Source organism: Nothoprocta perdicaria, unplaced genomic scaffold (genome assembly GCF_003342845.1).
Source record: "Nothoprocta perdicaria isolate Ctin4 unplaced genomic scaffold, notPer1 scaffold_155, whole genome shotgun sequence".
NCBI classification, from domain to species: domain Eukaryota; kingdom Metazoa; phylum Chordata; class Aves; order Tinamiformes; family Tinamidae; genus Nothoprocta; species Nothoprocta perdicaria.
The window spans coordinates 1,342,065-1,360,748 of record NW_020454705.1 but is presented as its reverse complement, the minus strand read 5'-3'; the positions used below and the strand labels follow the sequence as shown (position 1 = coordinate 1,360,748).

Below are 18,684 nucleotides of genomic sequence, written 5' to 3'. Positions count from 1 at the left end.
CCAGACTGGAGCTCTTTGAGATTTGCTTGAACATCCCAGGCTGGATTCTTCATGGCAAATACAGCAGGGGGTTGGACTGGATGATCTCTAGAGGTCCCTTCCAACCTCAGCCATTCTGTGATTCTCTAATACAGCAACTTCGGTAGAAATGTGTAAACTATACCCTTCAAAAATCAAGGTTATTGCGTGCAGTAGGATAAACCCTTTTGTTTGTCAATTTTTTATATTATTCTGTATTTTCCTTCCAATGCCACCTTCATTTTCTTAATAACTTTCCTTGTTTAAGTTGTATTCTCATGTCTGTAACATGAATTGCATTTAAAATAACACTATAGCTATTTTATCTTGACTTTTAACATCAGAATTACATTAGGCTGCCCTTTTGCCATCATCACACTGACAAGTGTAGCCAGTAACAATCTAAAATGTCTTGTATTTACAGTAAGAATTCCTTGTAGGACTTTTAGGAGCAAAATAAAGAATTAAAAGCATTAGGTCTAACTGTGAGGTGTAGCCATTGTATAATTCAAGTACAGATAAGAGCAAATATGCTGGGGAAAAACTCTTTGAGGATTTTCTCAGAAATTCTTAGAAATCGATCCTGAGGTTGACAAGGGTTTGTAATTTTAAGTATAGCAAATTGTAAATTGCTGCTGAGCAAGACTTTGAAAGTCCCATCTTAATCAGTGCCATTTATATAAGGGAGAAATGCACACACAAACCCAAAAAATATGGGGGGGAACTCTCCAGGACCTTGTATTTTTCGCTGAGAACAAGCCAAATGAATACATGTACATGAATATAAATATATATGAATAAATAAAATATGAGCCAAAGCAGGCTTAAAATTAGAAAGGGGTTTCTAATCCCTGTATAGCTGACTCTGAAGGAGCATTTAGTCCCGGGTGAGCAATGGGACAAAGCCGGCCGCCTGGTTCTGAGGTGCAGCTCAAGAAAGGCGGGAGCTGATGGATCTCATGGTGCGGCTGCCTGGGGCAGCGGGGAGCTCAGCCTAAAGGAAGATGCACGTTCCTGTGTTCTCTTATGATTTGATACTAACAACTGAAAATTAAAGCTTAAACTTTAAAATTAAAAAGCTTTCTATTTCTAAAAATTAAAGCTTTCTATCCCAGGCAGTTTTCTAATGCTCTTTAAATACCTTTACACTGGAGACTTTAAAATCCTGTGTACCTAATTTAAAATTATTTCAAACTGGATAGTACTGACCTCAGTGGCTATAAGAGGCAGGTATATAATAATTAAGTTAATACTGTTAATGAATTCAGAATGGTGCTATATGTGCATGTGAATTTTATTTGTAGAGAGATTTTGACTTTAGATCAAAGTTTACCCTTAGGTCCCAGATAAAGTGTTACACGTGATAAAATTATGTTTGCTGTTAACTCTTAATACAGAATTTAGATACTTTATAGAAATTAATTGTACAGATAAATGTTTGCTTTCTGCTGTGAGAGTCTGGAGGAGGAGTTCTACTGTCAAAAAAAAATGGAAAGTTGATGCAAAATTTTATGATTTTTCTTTTCTCTATGTTTCTGACCTGTGCTTTTATAACAGAAGAAATTTTAAAAGTAGGTTCCTTTGTTGCATTTACACTGCAAAAGAAAATGAAATAATTTTAAGGACATTACTTGAGCCCACTGGTATGCAGTAAGATTCTGCTGCCCCAGCTATGCTAATTTTATTATTGAAGATGTCAGATTGCTTAAAAATGAACAAAAAACAGCTGCATGAAATGGAACCTCGGTGAGACTGGTGCTGCTTGGGAAGGGGGGAAGCTTTGCAGAGGCAGCCAGGACTCACCTGTCCCTTCCCCTGAAGAACCAGGCTGGTGTCCCTTCAAAGGGACGTGAGAGCCAGGAGTGTTGGCTGACTCCTCCCAACGTTTGCAAGGCAAGTTGGGGCATCGTAGTATCAAAGACTCTCTCTGCCACCAAAAGCTACCTGCCACCGTGGTTTCTGCAATTTTTGTTTACCAGCCTCCTGCAGGAAACACATTTGAGCTGTGGCCTCTGTCTGGATGGACCCTTGGAGCCTTTTCACAGCCAGATCTTTGGCTTTTTGATTGGGTGCCTGCACGCTTCAGATTGTGAGGACAGAAAGTCCTGCAGCAACATCCTGCTCTCTGCCCTTCCCACCCTTTTGTGCATTGCTTCCTTTTGCTTCCTTCTGATCCGAAGAGTCAAGCCTAGAAGGAGTGAGAGGACCAATCCCAGAAAGGAAGTAGATGTCATCTGTTAGGATTAATGTTTGAGATGATTTTGATGAAAAAAATGGTTTTAGCCAGATCCTTGCCTCAGTGCAAAGATGCTCTGAGGTGTTTGTCATGACCAGGCAGGACTGTTGTAATTAAGCCGAGTTGGAGCTGAGTTTGAAGGCCATTGAGGGGCTTTAGACAGTGTGTGGTGTGGTTGCCCACTTGTTTCATCATATCTGCACTCTCTTTGCTCCACGGGCTCCCAGTCAGTATCCAGTCTTGGTCTAAGGCTTGATCTTCCAAGCACCTATTGGATCAAACACCCCAGCTACGTGACAAGCTGTGTTTCCATTCGTGAACCACACAATACCTGGGTCTGGGCATCAAATATCTGAGCATCAGGTTATTGCCCCGGGAGATCAGGCGGATCCAGCCTCAGATGGCTGTGAGGAGATTCCCCAACACGTCCATTTTTGCGAATATGCTCCATGACAAAAATGGTGCAAAACAAACTCTCACAATTATGTGAATGATAATTGTGAAAAAAAAGGAAAATTCGTGAAATTCGGAGTGCCATCAGTTTATGACGAGGTTTACGTTACCCTTTTAAGTATCCTTTTGTGTAAACTTTAATATGCTAAGTTTTTACAAGTTGTGTACTTCTGTGGAAGAAGTAACAGTATTTAAAACTCACCCTTGTTTAGTATTAAAAGCACAACGTTATCACTAAGAGAAGCCAAATGCATTATTAACCAAAGCCAAAGGTGGGCTCTCTAAGGACCTGAATGTTTTAGTATTTCATAAGCATGACTGGTGTCAGACTCGAATCAAGTCTGATAACTTTAAAATAAACCTCAAACTTTAAATTAATCAGAAATATTCCACTGCTGAGTTTTACGTGAAGTCCTGTGCATGGAGCTGACAGGGCTGAAGCAATTCCTTCTCTCCTACCCAGTTGCTGGGACTTGATAAATTGCTTAAGGACTCGAACATAAGAAGACAGAAAACTCAAGAAAATTTAGTCAGATAAAAATAAATGCCTATTAAATTGAATTAGCTATAAGTTAAATACTTATTATATGTGAATTCTAGTAATTAAATCTGCTATGGATTTTTTTAATGTATTTTATGTATGCACCATCTTTCATGGAATGCTTTTCTGCCTTCCCTTTTTATCTGGCTGTAATAGATGCTTTTCTCTCGAGTGCCTAATGCCTGGTAGAAAAGAGACATCATTCCACTATTTGGGAGATTACTGTCCCTTGAGTGTTTGTCTGCTTAAAAAGGTCCGTCAGTTGCTTCACTCTTAAGTTTCTGGTAGCCTGCTCAGCCTGAGCAGGCTGAGCTCCACCAGCCATTCACACTTCTTTCCAGGGCAGGGATGTTGTCCATCCATCTCATGAGAAAGACGAGCAGAAGCCGGGCCTGCGTTCCCCTCTCCTGAACGCGAGAGAGGGGTCTCCTCTGTTGGCCTCATTTCCAAAATACCCAGAATGGGGAAGGGCTGATGACAGCTGACCTGGGGCCGAGGGCAGGAGGCTTTCCCGACACGCCGACATCTCAATGTGTTGCCCCTGGGGTAGAACTTGCCAGGAATTTGTGCTCTGAGGAGCGTTAGCCCAACCTCAGGCTTCGATTGCAGAAGGCCAAGATCTGTTCTTTACCTAATACCCTCTTAGATAGTGACTGCCAGAGGAAGGAGCCAGCCTTCGTTCTGTAAGTCATACCCTGTTTGTGAGAGGAAACACAGTTTCCTGGTTTTCTCTGCTTTGTTACAAGGATTTTTACAAGTGTTTATCATGTCAAGCTGTGTCTTGGACTTCTTGCTCCAGTTCTTGTGCTGAGTAATGTGAGGTTGAGTCGTAATATTTCTCCTTCCCGACTGGCTGATAGGAACTTGAAGCAAGAGTGAAAAATAACGAGTTTCTATTATTCAACTGTGGATGATAAATGTTCCCTTTAAAGTTTCTGACAATTCCAGGGACCTACAAATACTTTCATGAATATGCAACAGGCAATACCTATAAGAAATACCACCTCATGATTCCTGCTGAACCAGCGAGGTATTTTTACCAGTTCTTTCTTTTCATGTTTGCCTGACTACAGGTGTTGACTTAACCAGGTATCTGCAGATTTCGTTCTGGACAGTGCCTGTGGGTGTGCAGTGAGAGCCGAGTCCTGCCCAGCGTTACGCTGTGGGGCCAGGCTCTTCCTCTCACAGCCGAGGGCACAAACGCAGGGCCGGCTGTTCACAGACGCCTGCCCGGGGCTGTTAGTGGCGCGTCGCGCAGACGCACACTGATTTTAATCAGCCCTTCATTCCATACCACAGCTCTGGGTGCCGTTGCTCTTTGTTTAGTCCAAGTACGTGGTTAGGACGTGCCGTATTAAAGGAATAGGTGCAGCTGGAGGGACAAGTAAAGAGCAAATGTTTCACTTTTGAAAGAAATGGAAATCAGCTACGTGGAGCTCATGCAGCTTCACCGTTTCAGGTGGGGAAGTCGCCCCCAAGGAGGTACTTTTCAGACCAGGTTTGTTCTGTGTTAGCAGTGCTCGTGGGCGAGCGCAGAGGGTCCCGCAGTGGCGACTCCTCCTGCCCCCCGTCTGCCCGTGGCTGCTCACTCCCTGCCTATCTAATATCTAAATAGATAAGGAACCTTTGGGGCGAGAAGGCACAGAGAGGTTTTGCTGCCATGAGCTGTGCATGCGCCGAACTGCAGGGTGTTGTTAGAGCCCGGGGCTGGAGAGGGGTGGAAAGGTGGAAAACCAGGAAGAATGAAATATTTACTGATGTGAGCTTGCTTGTAAAACGGTAGATCGTTTGCATGGGCACTCTCAGAAATGCGGCCTTATGTGTGTGTGTTTAGTTATGGAAGCAAAAGGTAGCGGTGTCTGTTTGCATTTCTTTTTCCACACGGAAGGCCTGGCACTCGCAGTGCTCGGCCGTGCCCAGGAGCTTTTCATGGGTGCGTGCGTTTTCCTGGGTGTCCCTGCACGTGCCCGTTGGCAGAGCAGCCTCCGCAGAGGCGCCGTGAAAGGTGCCAGGGGGCTGCAGGGGGGGCTGTGGCTTCCTGGGGGGCTGAGGAACCTGCATCACCGCTCGTGGCTGCCAGAGCTCCCCAGGGACGGTGAATTCAGCTCCAACAAGGACAGTGCATTCGGCTCCAACAAGGATGGTTGGACGGTTGGCGCCATTCAACCTTGGTTGGAGCCATTCAACAAGGATGGATGGATGGATGGATGGTTGGAGCCATTCAACCAAGGATGGTTGAACGGCTCCAACGAGGAGCCATTTGGCTTCGGCGGTGTTTTGTCTAACTGCAAGGAAACCTGGACGAATGTTTTATGAAGTACCCGGTGCACAGGCGATGAGTGTGTCCGGAGGCCCATCTGTGCCAGCGCCTTTCTGGGAAAACAGCAGAGTTCCGTACTGCTGAAGTGTGGGATTAGCAGCTGCCAAAATCTCCTTTGGCTTGGTGCCCAACCTAAATGTGAGATTGGTGAAGCAGCGTTTGAAGATGTGTTCGTGAGAACGTCTTGAAATTTCCTGAGCAGGGATAAGTTTTTGTTACAGCACCCGTGTTAGTGGCTCGGGGCAGTATCCAGACTCGTTCATCTGTAACTTGCCTTTTGTCCCATTCCAGGGTGGAGAGGAGACCGTGGCCTACCTTGCACACAGCGGGAGTGAAGAAGAATTTGATCCGAGTACTCTACCAGATCCTGACAAATTCAAAGATTCTGACCAAGAGCCTGATTCAGAAAGTGAAGACAGCTACAGGTATGGGTTTGTTGGTTGGTTTGGTTGGTTTCCCATGACATATCAAGATATCTCTTCCATCTTCTCCAGAGGTTATCAAGATATTAGTTCAGCCCTGATTAAAGAAAGGGCAGGAACTGTAGCTATTCATATTCTTTGCTTTATCCAGACACATTTTGCACTTTCATTTTGAAATGCTCAAGCTTTTTAAAAGCTGCCTTAAGAACTCATTTTACAGCCCTCTTCTTGCTCCAAGGGTTTAATATTTAAGAGCTTGTTTGCTGGCTAGGTACTGAACAGAGATCTGTGCTAAGGATGTTGTTTTCTTTTGTGGAGATGTATTAGCAAGATTTTGGGGTTGGTGTTGAAGGGATCTCAGGGAGAATATTCCACGTGTAAAAAAGCTTGACTAGTTCCCCAGGGGTTGCTTGTGTTTCAGAAGTACATTTCTCTACTGTCACACTACGGGTTCTGTTTGAAAGGAAAATCTTGAAGCCATGTGAAGATTTGGAGGAGCCCTCTGTAACTGCAATTTATTAAATGAATTTGTGCAAAACGTAACGTGAGAGGATGTATGACTTGATGCCACAAGTGAAGTGGCCTCTGAGTTAGAAGCACACATATAATAGAATTAGCAACGCTAAGCTTTTTATTGTAACGTAAAGCAGTGTTTGAATTGTTGAAAGGGGAAGGTCCTGTATCCCGTCCTGGCGCAGGGAGGCTGGGATGCTTCTGGAGAGGCGAGGAGGCCGGAGAAGCCCCACACGGTGCCCGGTGCTCGGAGTCGCCTCACGGCTCCCCCGTGCCCCCACACGCAGCCCCGTGTGTAACGGGTGCCGAAACAGACCCTGGCACTGCGGAGAGGGAGTGTAAGTCTTTGTTTTGCCCTCTCTAGATGTCTTGTTTCCTGAGCATCTCCTGCTGCTCAGCTCTCTATCCAAAAGATCCTCGAGCTGGATTGCCACTGACCTGGATGTGACTGCGCTTTGTAGGGGCAGGACCTGGGGCTGAGTGTTGTGCCAGGGATTTAAGCTCTGGATAACCCTGAGCAAAGCAGCTGGTGCCCGTGTCCCCAGCGAGCGGCTGGCCGAGCTGACAGGGCTGGGGGCGCTCAGGAAGCAGCCCCTGCTCAGGGCAGCAGGGAGCAGGGGAGCCCTAACGGAGCTGCTGCTTCCCTGAGCTGCTTGAGCATCTCCACGCAAAAAGAGTGCAAAAACTCATCTCACAATGCAAAATAAATAATAAAAAAAGAAGGATCATTCCCCTTCCAGCTGTGTTTGTGACAGCTCAAGCCTGCCCATTAGCTTTTAATGGAGGAAGGAAAACAACGGTGATAACGAAGTTAAGATTTGGTGTTTATTGATGAGGGTTACGTAAGGGGATTTATTGGTTGCTTTTCATGTGTTGCTGGAGTTGTAATCTATCTATCTGTACTTGATAGATGCACTCTCTAGTGGTATTTTTATATTGCTTGGAGTGGAATAAGGTTAATACGATGAAATTTTATTCTCTGCTTCCCCTAGATAGCATCAGTAATATAGTTAAGGTTGTCTTTTTAATATATGAGGTTGTGATGAGTAAAACCTGGATATAAGGCAGGGATTTCAGAGCTGGAGGATCCTGTAAAACCTCATGTTATTGGAAGGGACAATCTGTGTCAGGTCAGATGCGGCCTGGGGGCTGAGAACCAGCAGGACATCGAGTTTTGGGGATTGTGTTTTGTGCCAAACCTGTAGGGAAGGTGCAGGGAGAAGCATCTCGGGGCGCTCACGTTTGTCCTTCAGGGCTGGAGTGATGCAGGCTCTCGTGTTTTACCCTTTGGAGGGTAAAAGTGGTAAGTGAAAGAGTGAAGAGGACATCCTGAGATGGACAGATAGTTATTTGCAGCCTGTTTCTTGGAAGAACTGACACTAAAGGTCGCTGAGAAAGCCTGAAGTGAAGCCGTGCTAAGTGGAAGGGCTCAGGGAGCCACTCGTCCCCTGTATTCATAGATAGCGCTTTGCAAGGACCAATATTCTGGAATACTGGTGTGCAGGTGGGAAGGAATTCCCAGCAACCAAGCCTAGGGAGCCTCCTGTTGTGACACTGCCTATTAAATATTTAGGTGCCTCAGGCATTTCCTGGTTCCTGTGGGGTGTAGGAAGAAGGTAGTGTTTGAACAGGACCTTTCTGCAGCACTTGTAGCATGATTTCAGCTTGGAGCCCTAGCTTGGAAAAGCTCTCTTGACAATACCATGATTTCCAGCATTACTGATTAGCAAGTGCGTTGAAAACACTAGCGGGACGGTGGGTTTAAAATATAGTTAACTTGTGGTGTCACTGAAATAACTCCTAGTCTAGGGGAGATCCCTTCTGCCTTTGTTTTAATGTATTCAGACATCACTTTTTATATAATCATTTCCCCTAAGACGCCAGCCGAGCTCGAGCTTCGCCGAGCTTCAAGAATACAAGGTGACAGAAGCAGACAGATTTTGGGCAGGGTTGATGGGTTGATGGGTGTCGGTATTTTTGAGCAAGGGGCTGGTCTGCCCCTGGGGTCAGGGTGTCAGCTCCCCTGCAGAGCTGCGGAGCGCGGAAGGACGAGGCCCTTGGCCAGCCCCCCTTCCTCGGAAGTGGGATCTGAAAGAAATGATACAAGTAATGAGAAACCATGAGTTGAATAAGTTTGGGTAAGTGAAGATTAATCCAATATTTTAACAAAAATCTTCAAGTGTTCCTTCATAGCCACAACAGATCACATGTGGCAACTGATTTTTTGAAAATATGTATTTTTTGTTACCTGTTACATCAGACAGCTTGGCATACCGACTAAACCTCAGCCATGCAGGCACATTTTAAACCTCTTTGGTTTCCCATTTTATTGGTTTTGATCTCACTTGAATTGCTTTTTCAGTTACTGTTTCCTCAGAGGCTTCAATGACTGCAGTATTTCAGTTACTACCTTCAAGAGATTAGTCTCAAATGTAATTTGGGCTACGGAGAATAAATTTGAGCTGGAAAAAAAATGAACTGTATATATATTCCAACTTGAGATGCACACTCTTTTTTTCCTGCCATGTATTACAGCTTGTCAGATGTCTAGTAAATTAGTTTTATCTAAAACAGTACGTTTTAATTTACCAAGTGCACTTTAAGTATGTTTTGACTATGTTCACAAGTGACTTTGGAACAAAGTACATTTTCGTGCTGTAATAATGTCTGTCTGGTGTCTGTGCATTTGAAATACAACCTAAATCTCAGGAGGGCTTTAGTTATGACAGTTTCTTTTTTTCCAATGAGGAACTTTGACTTGAGCTCTGCAAAGGATCATTTATTTTAAAGGATGGCTTTTTATTTGATCTTTGGAACCTAGTCGTGTGTGCAGGCTAATTTGTCCCAAAATTGAATTTCAGATACTGAGTTGTAAGAGCCAGGGGACATCAAATGAAAGACGTTTTATATTATAATGCCTTTAAGATCATATATAGATTTAACATTTTTGATAGTTGAAGATGTAGTGGACAATTATGTAAAATCTCACCGTTATTCAGTTCCTTTCAGGTGGTCTTGCAAAGAAATGGAAGCACTGTAAATTTTGTCCTATTTTTCACCCACATTATTCCCACACTTTTGCCATGAGAACCCTGCTGACTTACCAAATTAATTTCTTTCTTAGCATTCCTTTCTCTGACTGCGACGTTGCATAACTTGGTTTTGCTACCTTGAGGAGAACATTTCTGTTGAGTCTGTCGTGCCGACGGTCTCCGTGCTGGGGGCTGCAGTTTGCTGGGACTGCTGCTTCGCTGGGGCTGCTGCAGGCCGGGGGTGCAGCTCTCCCTGGGTGACGCCGGGTTCCCGGGTCTCTCCGCTTGGACTGCAGCCACTTCAGGGCGCTCTGCTGCTCTCAATTGTCTGCCCAGGCTTTTAGCTGACTTTTTAATAACAAGGAGTGGGTTTGACCTCCCCGAAAAGGACTTAAAAAGGTTTTTGTTAATATTCCAGCTTTGCAGATTGCGACAGGCTGCGGGGCTGCAGCGGGCAGTGCGCGTTTCCAGCCTTGCTGAGGGAGGCAAGAGCAAGGCAAGAGCTTTGAAATTTTTAGTTCAAGTCAGATTGCTTCAGAATCCTCCTCGGCATTGAAGCTGAATGGAAGCTAAATGATACAAAAAGCAGTTTTGAGCAACCTGGCCAAATGGGACTTGTAGAGCTTTTAGAGGCAGAGGCCACGTGAGTTAGGCACTGCTCCGATGGGAAAGGAACTGCAGGGAAACCAGCAGCATCTGAGACCACAGCTGTGAGATTATTGGCAGAGAAAGGCAGAAGGGGGTAGCAGGGAGGTCCCTTCCAACCTTAACCGTTCTGTGATTCTGTGAGACTGGGTAGAATTGTGATAGGTGGCTGCAGATCAGGAGCTGATTTCCAGCCATGGCAAGGATGGTGATTAAAACCCAGGAGCGGAAGGACCAGCCAGGGTAGTGGCTGTGCAAAAAGAGGAGCCTGGAAAGGTGGGGGGTGTTCCTGGAGAGCAGAACAGACTCTCCACGTGCTCGGGGATGGATCTGGAGCACGCAGAGCCCCAGGCAAGGCTGGATTTCGAGGAGCAGTAGGACAGGCGCACGTGGTAGGCACGACTCTTCATTTAGCTGTGTAAAGACAGTGGGGCAGTGAGCACAGGAGCTGTGCTGTGCCACGGGGAACAGACCCTGTCTCGTGTCTCTTTGCTAGCAAAGACGTCGCAGCTGGGGCACTGGCAGCACAGTGCCAGGGAAGTGGGGCGGTTTTCCTGCTCTTTTTCCCATAAACACCTTGGTTCATTGTGAGATACCTCCGGCCGCGGTGTCCCTGCAGAGCAGGGGTGAGCCTGGAGGCCTCGGCCCGCCCAGGGCTGCCCAGGCGTTAGGAGCCTTTCGTGGGGACGCCCGAGTGAAGGAAGTTGATTCAGAGCTAGAAAAAGAAGTGAGCAAATTCACCGAATGAATGGGAATAAGCCGTAAGCCTAGGGGTGAAGGGAAGGGGAGGTGGGGAGGCTGGGGAGCATGAGCCTGTGGAGAGGCAGCTTTTTAATTCTGTGTGGGGAGGAAGGAAAGGATGTGGGTCTGAGGGGACAAGAGGAAGCGACTGAGCAGCAAGTGTTGGTATCAGTGGGGAGGAGGGGATCCCGTTGAATCAACACTACTGCCTCATACCCATCCCCTAATTCAGCCACCCACCAAATTATACAGAGAGCCACTCCAGGAGCTGGCAAATACCAGGGTGATGATTTTGATCTAAAACAAATCAGCTGCGAATTGCATACAGTGAAATTAGGCTTTGAAATTAGAAAATGCAACTATATTCTGCTTTATATTTTCAACATTCTGGGATTTTGCCCAGAGCGTTAGAGCAAAATGGACTCACTTGGGCTATACTAGCTGCTATTTGCTTTAAAGAAAAAAGAGTCTAAAAGGACTAATTCCAAGCAGGTGTGTGACATGTAGGGCATCATCCTTCAGCAGCCTTCATAGGCAGACCATCTGCCCGTGGCTGCAGAAGTCAAAAACATTATTAATCTGTTTCTCTTCTCCTTAGTATTATTTTAAACAGGGAGCTGTACAAATCATGAGCTAAACTTCCCTTTGAATAAAACTCCCTTCCAGTCATACCTCTACCAGCTGAGTAATTAATGACTCCAAGAATGTAATATGAGATTATTTTTTGTATATCTTGCAACATTCATCATATTTGGTTTAAGGCTATCAATGTAAATTGTTAATGAGGTGAGAAATTTAAGTATATCGAACAGGGTGATAGAAAAGCAGCTGGATTTTCTAAATATTCATTTGGCAGGCAAATTGAATTTCTGATATTTCTAATCCCTCAACCTCTTTAAATAAAAATGTTGAGGAAGAGGAAAATTCCAATTGGCCTCATCATTGGCCTTCTTTAAACCTTTATTAGGTATGACTGATGATATTAGCTTTTAGATCTGCGTGGAAAAGATCTTGGTCCTGAGGCAATGGAGAAGTCCCTTAGCTCTGATTGCATCAGTGGTGCCGATGGGCGTGCAGGTCAGTAGCCACCCTGCTGTGTTAGGTAGCCTTCAAAAATAAAGATTTTTGAAAAATTCAGGATAACTGCAGTTTCTTTTACATTCTTCAGTGTGTTAAACCCAAATGCTGAAACTGCCTCTCTAGGTTTTGTGTGATTCCTGAGGCATTTGGCATTATATGTCCTTCCAGCGTGATTTATCTGCAAGTCCTGGTGCTCCCTGTAACATGTGTTTGCTCAAACCACATCTGTGACATTAACTTAAATTAATGTTCTGGTGGTCAGAAAAAGAAGTGCAAGAAAGACATTGCAAGGGCTTGTCTTTAAGGCTTTAAGCTGTAAAGTGCTCGTGGAGTAGAGGAGTCTTCCTATTTCCCAGCCCCTGAAACACCTGCATAAAAACAGTTTGTTCGTTGCTCCTTTGCGCTGTTATTGCAGCGTCTCAACTGCATTCTGTTTAAGATGCCCTCCCATATTTTAATAGAAATTTGTAAAAAAAAAAAAAAAAAAAAAAGCTTAGTTCCTGTCTAAGAAAAGGAAACTTAATATATTTACTTTGCTGATTGTGTAAGTGCTGTTTCATGTGAGTATACCATAATTAAATACGTATTTAGTTTTACTCAAGGCTTATCTATTGTATCAAGCTATTCTTTAGTGTTAGGGATCTTTCTAGGGTCACCTTTTCGTATTTTAGGCTTTACAAAGTACATATTTTTGTATTAGATGTATTGTTGACAGCTGAACAATTGGTTAGGACACACGTTTTCTGCATTGCCTTAAGGGAGAAGTGTGGCAGTCAGAAAAGGTGCATTATTATTCTTCCTACTGCGTATAGAATATTCTGTGCTTTTTTTCCCAAAACTTTTGAGAAAAAGACTTAATGTAACTGCTTGAACTGTCAGAACAAGTTTTACAAAACCTGCTTAACAAAAGTCTTACTAGCTGGAGGAGTGTCCAACAGCTCCTGGAAGAACAAACATTTTCCTGTGGTGTTTGGTGCCCGCATGTTGGCCGTAAGTAGTATGCCTAATGTGACCAAGGCAGCAGCAGCAGGTGGGGGTATTCCTTGGTTTTCAGAACACAAAATTTGACCTGTGTTGTAAGTTGACATGTGCAAAGATAGAGAATAAAAAGTAATTTCTGTAGCAAGGGAGAGGAAAATTGAAAGCTCCAGAAGCATATTAGGAAAAGGGAAGGTTTGAAGGGGAAAAAAAGGCATGCAAAGGCAAAATTTTAGTGTGCAGCCAGTAGCTTTTTCTTCCTAAGCAGAGAAAAGTGAGGTCCCTGCTGGGAAGCTGCATCTGTTTGTGGTTATCTTAGTTTTTAAAGAATGTTGCAGAATGGGGGAAAAGCTCAAAAAAGAACTGAAAATAATGTGCAGGATCTGAAAGTTGTGCTTCATAGTAGTTTTTAAACTGGGTCTGTTTAGTTTATCCAAGAGAAGTTTGAGAAGTTCCTTGGTTGTTGTTTAGAAGGATCTATACAGAAAGAAGACTTTCAGCTCTAGAAAAATATTTGATATGTAAAATTCAGTCTGTTTCAGTGGCTGGTGGTTGGACAAATGCAGATCGGAAATTAGATGATTTAAAAATAAAACAAAATTTATCAAAGTTTGGATTGCTGTTGAAAGAGATGTGCTTTTCTTCAGCCCCGTGGGTCTTTACCATAGCCGTGCTGCGGCTCCGCGCGAGCGGCGGCGCGATGAGCTGCGCTGGCCCAGGGCCAACGTGGGCCCTTCTGTGATTCCTGTGAACCTGCTGGCCAAAGCAGTTGCCTAAAGAAAACAGATGCAGTATGTGACCAGCAAGGGTGTGCACGAATGAAGGAGAGGTGGGAAGAGTGATAGTTTGATCCATTTGAGTGAACGATGGCAGGTTTTAGTATGAAACCAAGAGAGGCTGTGGAGTCTCCTTCTCTGGAGATCTTCCAAAGCCACCTGGCTGCCACCCTGTGCCCCGTGCTCTGGGTGTCTCTGCTGGAGCAGGGAGTTGCACTGGGTGATCCCTAGAGGTCCCTTCCAACCTTAAGGATTCCGTGATTCTATGAAACAGGCTAGAATTGTTTGCTGGGATACAAGGAATGAAAGCCCCAGTGGGCCGAGGTGGCTCCAGCGCTGCTGCTCCATGTTCAGCAGTGTCTGTGGCAGGAATTGGGAAGAAAAGGACTGTTACAGCTTCAGGCACCTGGTCTATAACTACTATGCCTATCTGCCCAAGCCTTTAAAAAATAATACAACCTTGGAGCAGAAGAAAGATGTTGATTATGGGTTTGGATCCCCTTTTCCCATCAGCTCTTTGCTACCCATGCAACAATAAGAAAGGCAAACACACTGAATATTTTTTCAAGTGGTACTTGAGCTCCAAGACAGACTTGCCTTTGCTTTTTGGACAATTACACTTGTATTTCATTACAAGTAGATTCATCTTCCCTTTTCTGCAATTGTTTTCGTAAATCTGGTTTTGGAGCAGTTTTGATTTACATCAGTGGAATGGCCAGTAAAGGGAATAACACAACACAATATATTTTCATTACCATTTCTGTGTGCTGTAGCTCTCTGACAGCAAGTTAAAAGGAAGCTGCACTGGGCTTTATGGAAGGGACTGCAGTAATTAATCTTCATTAGGATTGCTGCCATGGCCTTGCAAATTCAAATTTATTACGTGAAAGGAGGTGTGTGGCAAACATGTTTGATTAGCAAAACGCCAATATTCACAGGATAAGTGATTCCCGGCCTTTCCGAGTGTGTTTTGTTAGTAGGTTCGTTGGTTGTTGGCGCACGTTCCTGTGGGAAGGGCTCCAATGGCTGCCGTTGGGGCTGCGGCCTGGTGGGTGGCGGCGGTGAGGAGGGCAGCGCGTTGCCGCGCGGCGCGGCCGGGCCTTGGCCCCAAACCCGCTCCCATAAGCGTCGGGTGAAGCCCCGCGAGGCCGCCGGGCACCGCGGGGCTGTGTGAGGAGCCGCCGCGCGGCCGCTCGCCCCGCGCTGCAGAGCCGCCGCGCTGCGGCCGCTGCTGCTGCTGCCGCTGCGCGCGAGGGAGAGGCGCCGCCGCCCCACGGACACCCCACGGAGGGGATTCGCGTGGTTGTGGGGCACCAGCCAGCCCCGCAGCGCTGCTCTCGGGGCTCTGCTCTTTCACATACACGTCTGAGCGCTGCTCCTGTCGCATCCCCCCAGAAAACCCTTCCTGCCCCAGCAGGAAAGGAGAAGCACCCGAACGAACTTCCCCAGCTCCCCTTTCAAGTCACCATGCTCTCCTGCTCCTCCTCCCAGGTTTCCTCTACCTCATACTTTTTTGCTTCTACATTTGTGCTTCGTTAGAAGCCTCCATTTCTCTTCCTCGCTCCGCCGCTTTTCCGCCATGTTCTTTCCTCTGCTCCCATGCTCCTCCCGCTTCACCTCAGAGCCATCCCGCGTGGCAGGGCTCACGCCGGTGTGGGGCCGTCCATGCACCGGGAATAACCACACACCTGGAATAACCCCCTCCTTTGCAACCACTGAGAATGCGTTTATTTGATGAGGTTTCAGCCGTGTATGTTTAAAGCGGCCCCCGGTCTGTGCGGGACCCCGTGAAGCTGCTTCCCGACATGTCCCCCTCCTGCAGAAGGCCGTCTCAGCCATCTGCAGTGTTTTCGTTTACTGCCAATATGGCTTTAATACTTCTCAAATATCTCAAGCACTGCAGAGAGAAATAACAGCCCCTGTCCCAGAAGAGCAATAAATACGTGTTGGTAGCAAATGTGGGGCAGCTCCACTCATGCCGCTGGCTGCTCCAAGGCGGCAGGAGGCCATGTTACCAAAAATGCCCCCGTTTTGCACCAATTAATCAGTGCATGGTCCTCAGCTGTGGCTTTATGCTATTGCTTCCACACAGGCAGGGGAAGAACAAGGTAAAACTAGGGTGTTTTGGTGCGGCTGCAGGAATATGAGGGACATCCCAATGGTTTTTCCTCCTGCCCAAGCAGACATCAGCAGGAGCAACCTCTGAGCGGGCTAGAAACCTTGCATGAAACCTTGCGCTGCTGGACATACTCACAGGCGTTGGGGAGGAGCTGGAAAACGCTGTGTTTGGAGGTGCCCTGTGGTTCACTCTGTGTTTCAGCAAGTTCTGAAACAAGCAACCACGTCCTGGTCATGGAGAGACACCATGGGGCAGTGGAAGCTGGCATCTGTGTAGGGCATTGGGTCCGTGCACCATGTTGGTCTAGAGGACAGTGCTCCTTGGTAGAAGCTGCTAATAGGAACTGCTGTTTCTAATCAGTAAATCAGTAAATCAGTATATCCCAATGAAAAACATCCCAAACTTACTTTAGACTTACACTTAAGTTATTGCAAGTATTAATGCAATTTTCAAAGCTTTTGTTAAAGCATTTTTTTGGAAGAAAAATGAATTTTCTGTGAAGATTTACTGGGACATTTGCCAAATCTTAATTGAAAATATAAATTTAAAAATTAATTCAAAAAGCCTAAAATCAGTCTTTGAAATTTGTTCTTTATTTCTGCTGTCTTGTTTGAAATCCAAGGATAAAAACTGAAAATGCCATCTCATTTCTGCTGCCTCGTTTGGAGGAGGCAGTTTGGGGGCTTACGATCTGATGTGAGGGATGTGGATATAAATTCCCATTCTTATTTGCGGTGTATGAAAGCTGGGTCTGCATAATCTGTTTAGAGATTACATAAAATTAGAGATTAATTTTATACTTACTCTATTCTAATAGGCAAAACAAGAGATTACTTAAAACATTTTTGTCTTGTGTCAGGGCAGAGGCGTGCAAAGGCGCTCCAGGCCGAGCGGCCCAAGTTCTCCTGGTGTCGGTGGTGCCGGAACCAGGACCCAGGTCCCTGGAGCTCGCGTGCCTGCTGCCCTCCCTTGCTCTTTGCTGGTTTGGCTGCGGGACAGAAGTCAAAGTAATAAAGCAGATACACAGCCATTTCGGCTAGATTTAAGGCTGCAAGAGGCAGTTCGTCCGAGTTTTAAAAAGCAGCAAGAGAAGTAGGAATTCACTGGGGAAAAAAAGTGAGTGGGGTTTTGTGTCTTCCTCCCATGGCAAGACATAGTTAACAGCTTCCAGGGACTTATTTTGCAGGAAGGGGGAAGAATGACTTGAAATGAGATGGATCCAAATCAAAAATTGCATCTATATTAATAAGTGTAGGATTTGCCTATGGAGTGGCAGTTCTCATATTTTTATTTTTACTGCATATTTATTTTAGACATGATTCTGAATGCATGTCAAGGTCCACTGACATGTTCTTATATCGGTTTTGTCAAGTCATCTGTCACTGTATGAGGCAGCAAATATTGGGTAAAGCTAATATCAATATCCCGATATTCTGTAATCAACTAAGACAACAGAATAGTCCCCACTGCCTCAGCATGAAGGCAGCTCTGACTTCGACATCCAGAGTTCATCTGTTTCTGTTGCTTTAGCCTTCCGAATCGTAATTTTCTTTTCTCTTGACATAAATTTGCCTGGTTTAAATTGTTCGATTACATGATGATATTGATTACTACAGTTGTTAAAAAGAGTAATTGATTTGTTTCCACAGTGAACCCGAGGAGAGGATTGGAGGGAAGAGAAGAAACAGCAGTAACAGAAGAGAGGCAGAAGAAACAACAGGGAAAAGAAAGAAGGCCAAACTGAGCGACGAGGAAGACTCCTTTATGCCATTAGATACTGGGCTTTCCCTGGCCGAGGATGAGGAGCTTGTACTACATCTGCTCAATAGCAATAGCTAATCCTTTTCCTGCAGGTTTTAGTTCCTTGGACATCTTCACTTTTGTCAGTATGTGCATGATCAATTTGGCACCTGGCTGGAAGGGTACCAGTGGATGCAGAAAAATGAGCTCCAATGAGAACGAGCTTGAATCTGATCAGCTCAGAGATTACAGATGAGGTTTAGCTGTCCTGTGAATGTATCAGGGAATTTGGTTCTCAGTTACAATGTTTTGTAAAGCAGCTTGCCCAACTCAGTCCCCAGGTGACATTTTGCAGCAGCACATTTATAATTGAAGACCTCCAGGTTTTGGAGACATCATCATTTAAAAAAATTTAATCTTACTTTAAATAAAAACAGGATGCGCCTTTCTCAGCAGTGTCGGGTTTGTTATATTGGAAGATAAATGTGTACTAGAATTATCAAAGAAGACATACTGTTGGCAGCTCAAATCATACTACTTAAAAATAAAATGCATTTTTTTCTTCTGTGAATCATGCATATATGTTTGAAATATTTTATTAAAATTCCTGAAGCATTGGTATAAACTTTGTCTCTTTCAGCTTTGTTATCAAAGCAGTTATTTTTCCAGCCAGGTATCAGTTCTCTTTCAATTCTGTCACCTGTGTACTAGGCAATTCAGAAACCACTTTTGTAAGCTAAAATTTTAGTTCTTGGGCTTTGATTTTTGAAACCCATATAAATGAGTATGCAGCGGTGCCACAAATAGCATGGCATAACACTGCCCAGTAAGATTGGTTAGAAGGTGAAGATTTTGTGATAGGAGCCCCTGAAAGACTGGAAGCCAGAATTTTCTGTTATGACCAAGTGTAATGAAGGAAAGAGCATTGATTCACCTTTCTTTTCTGGCATACTTTGAGGTTTCATCCCATCAAGTCATGTATTTCCTTGTAGATTTCATGCATGCTTTTCCATAACCTCTGGTAACATCAGTGAGACACATGTATACAGGAGTTTTTCTGCAGGTTACTG

At 44.9% G+C, this 18,684-nt stretch overlaps 1 protein-coding gene across 1 annotated transcript in view; it reads left to right on the top strand.

Annotated features, from left to right (window-relative positions):
• The window catches only part of LOC112943774 (probable ATP-dependent RNA helicase DDX10), a 70,317-nt gene extending 52,138 nt beyond the window's left edge, over positions 1 to 18,179 (top strand). The window contains exons 5-6 of the mRNA XM_026035033.1: positions 5,860 to 5,993; positions 17,524 to 18,179. Of these exons, the coding sequence (XP_025890818.1) occupies positions 5,860 to 5,993; positions 17,524 to 17,713 (324 nt within the window). The 3' untranslated portion in view covers positions 17,714 to 18,179. The remainder of the gene's footprint in view (positions 1 to 5,859; positions 5,994 to 17,523) is intronic.
• Positions 18,180 to 18,684: the final 505 nt, after the last annotated feature.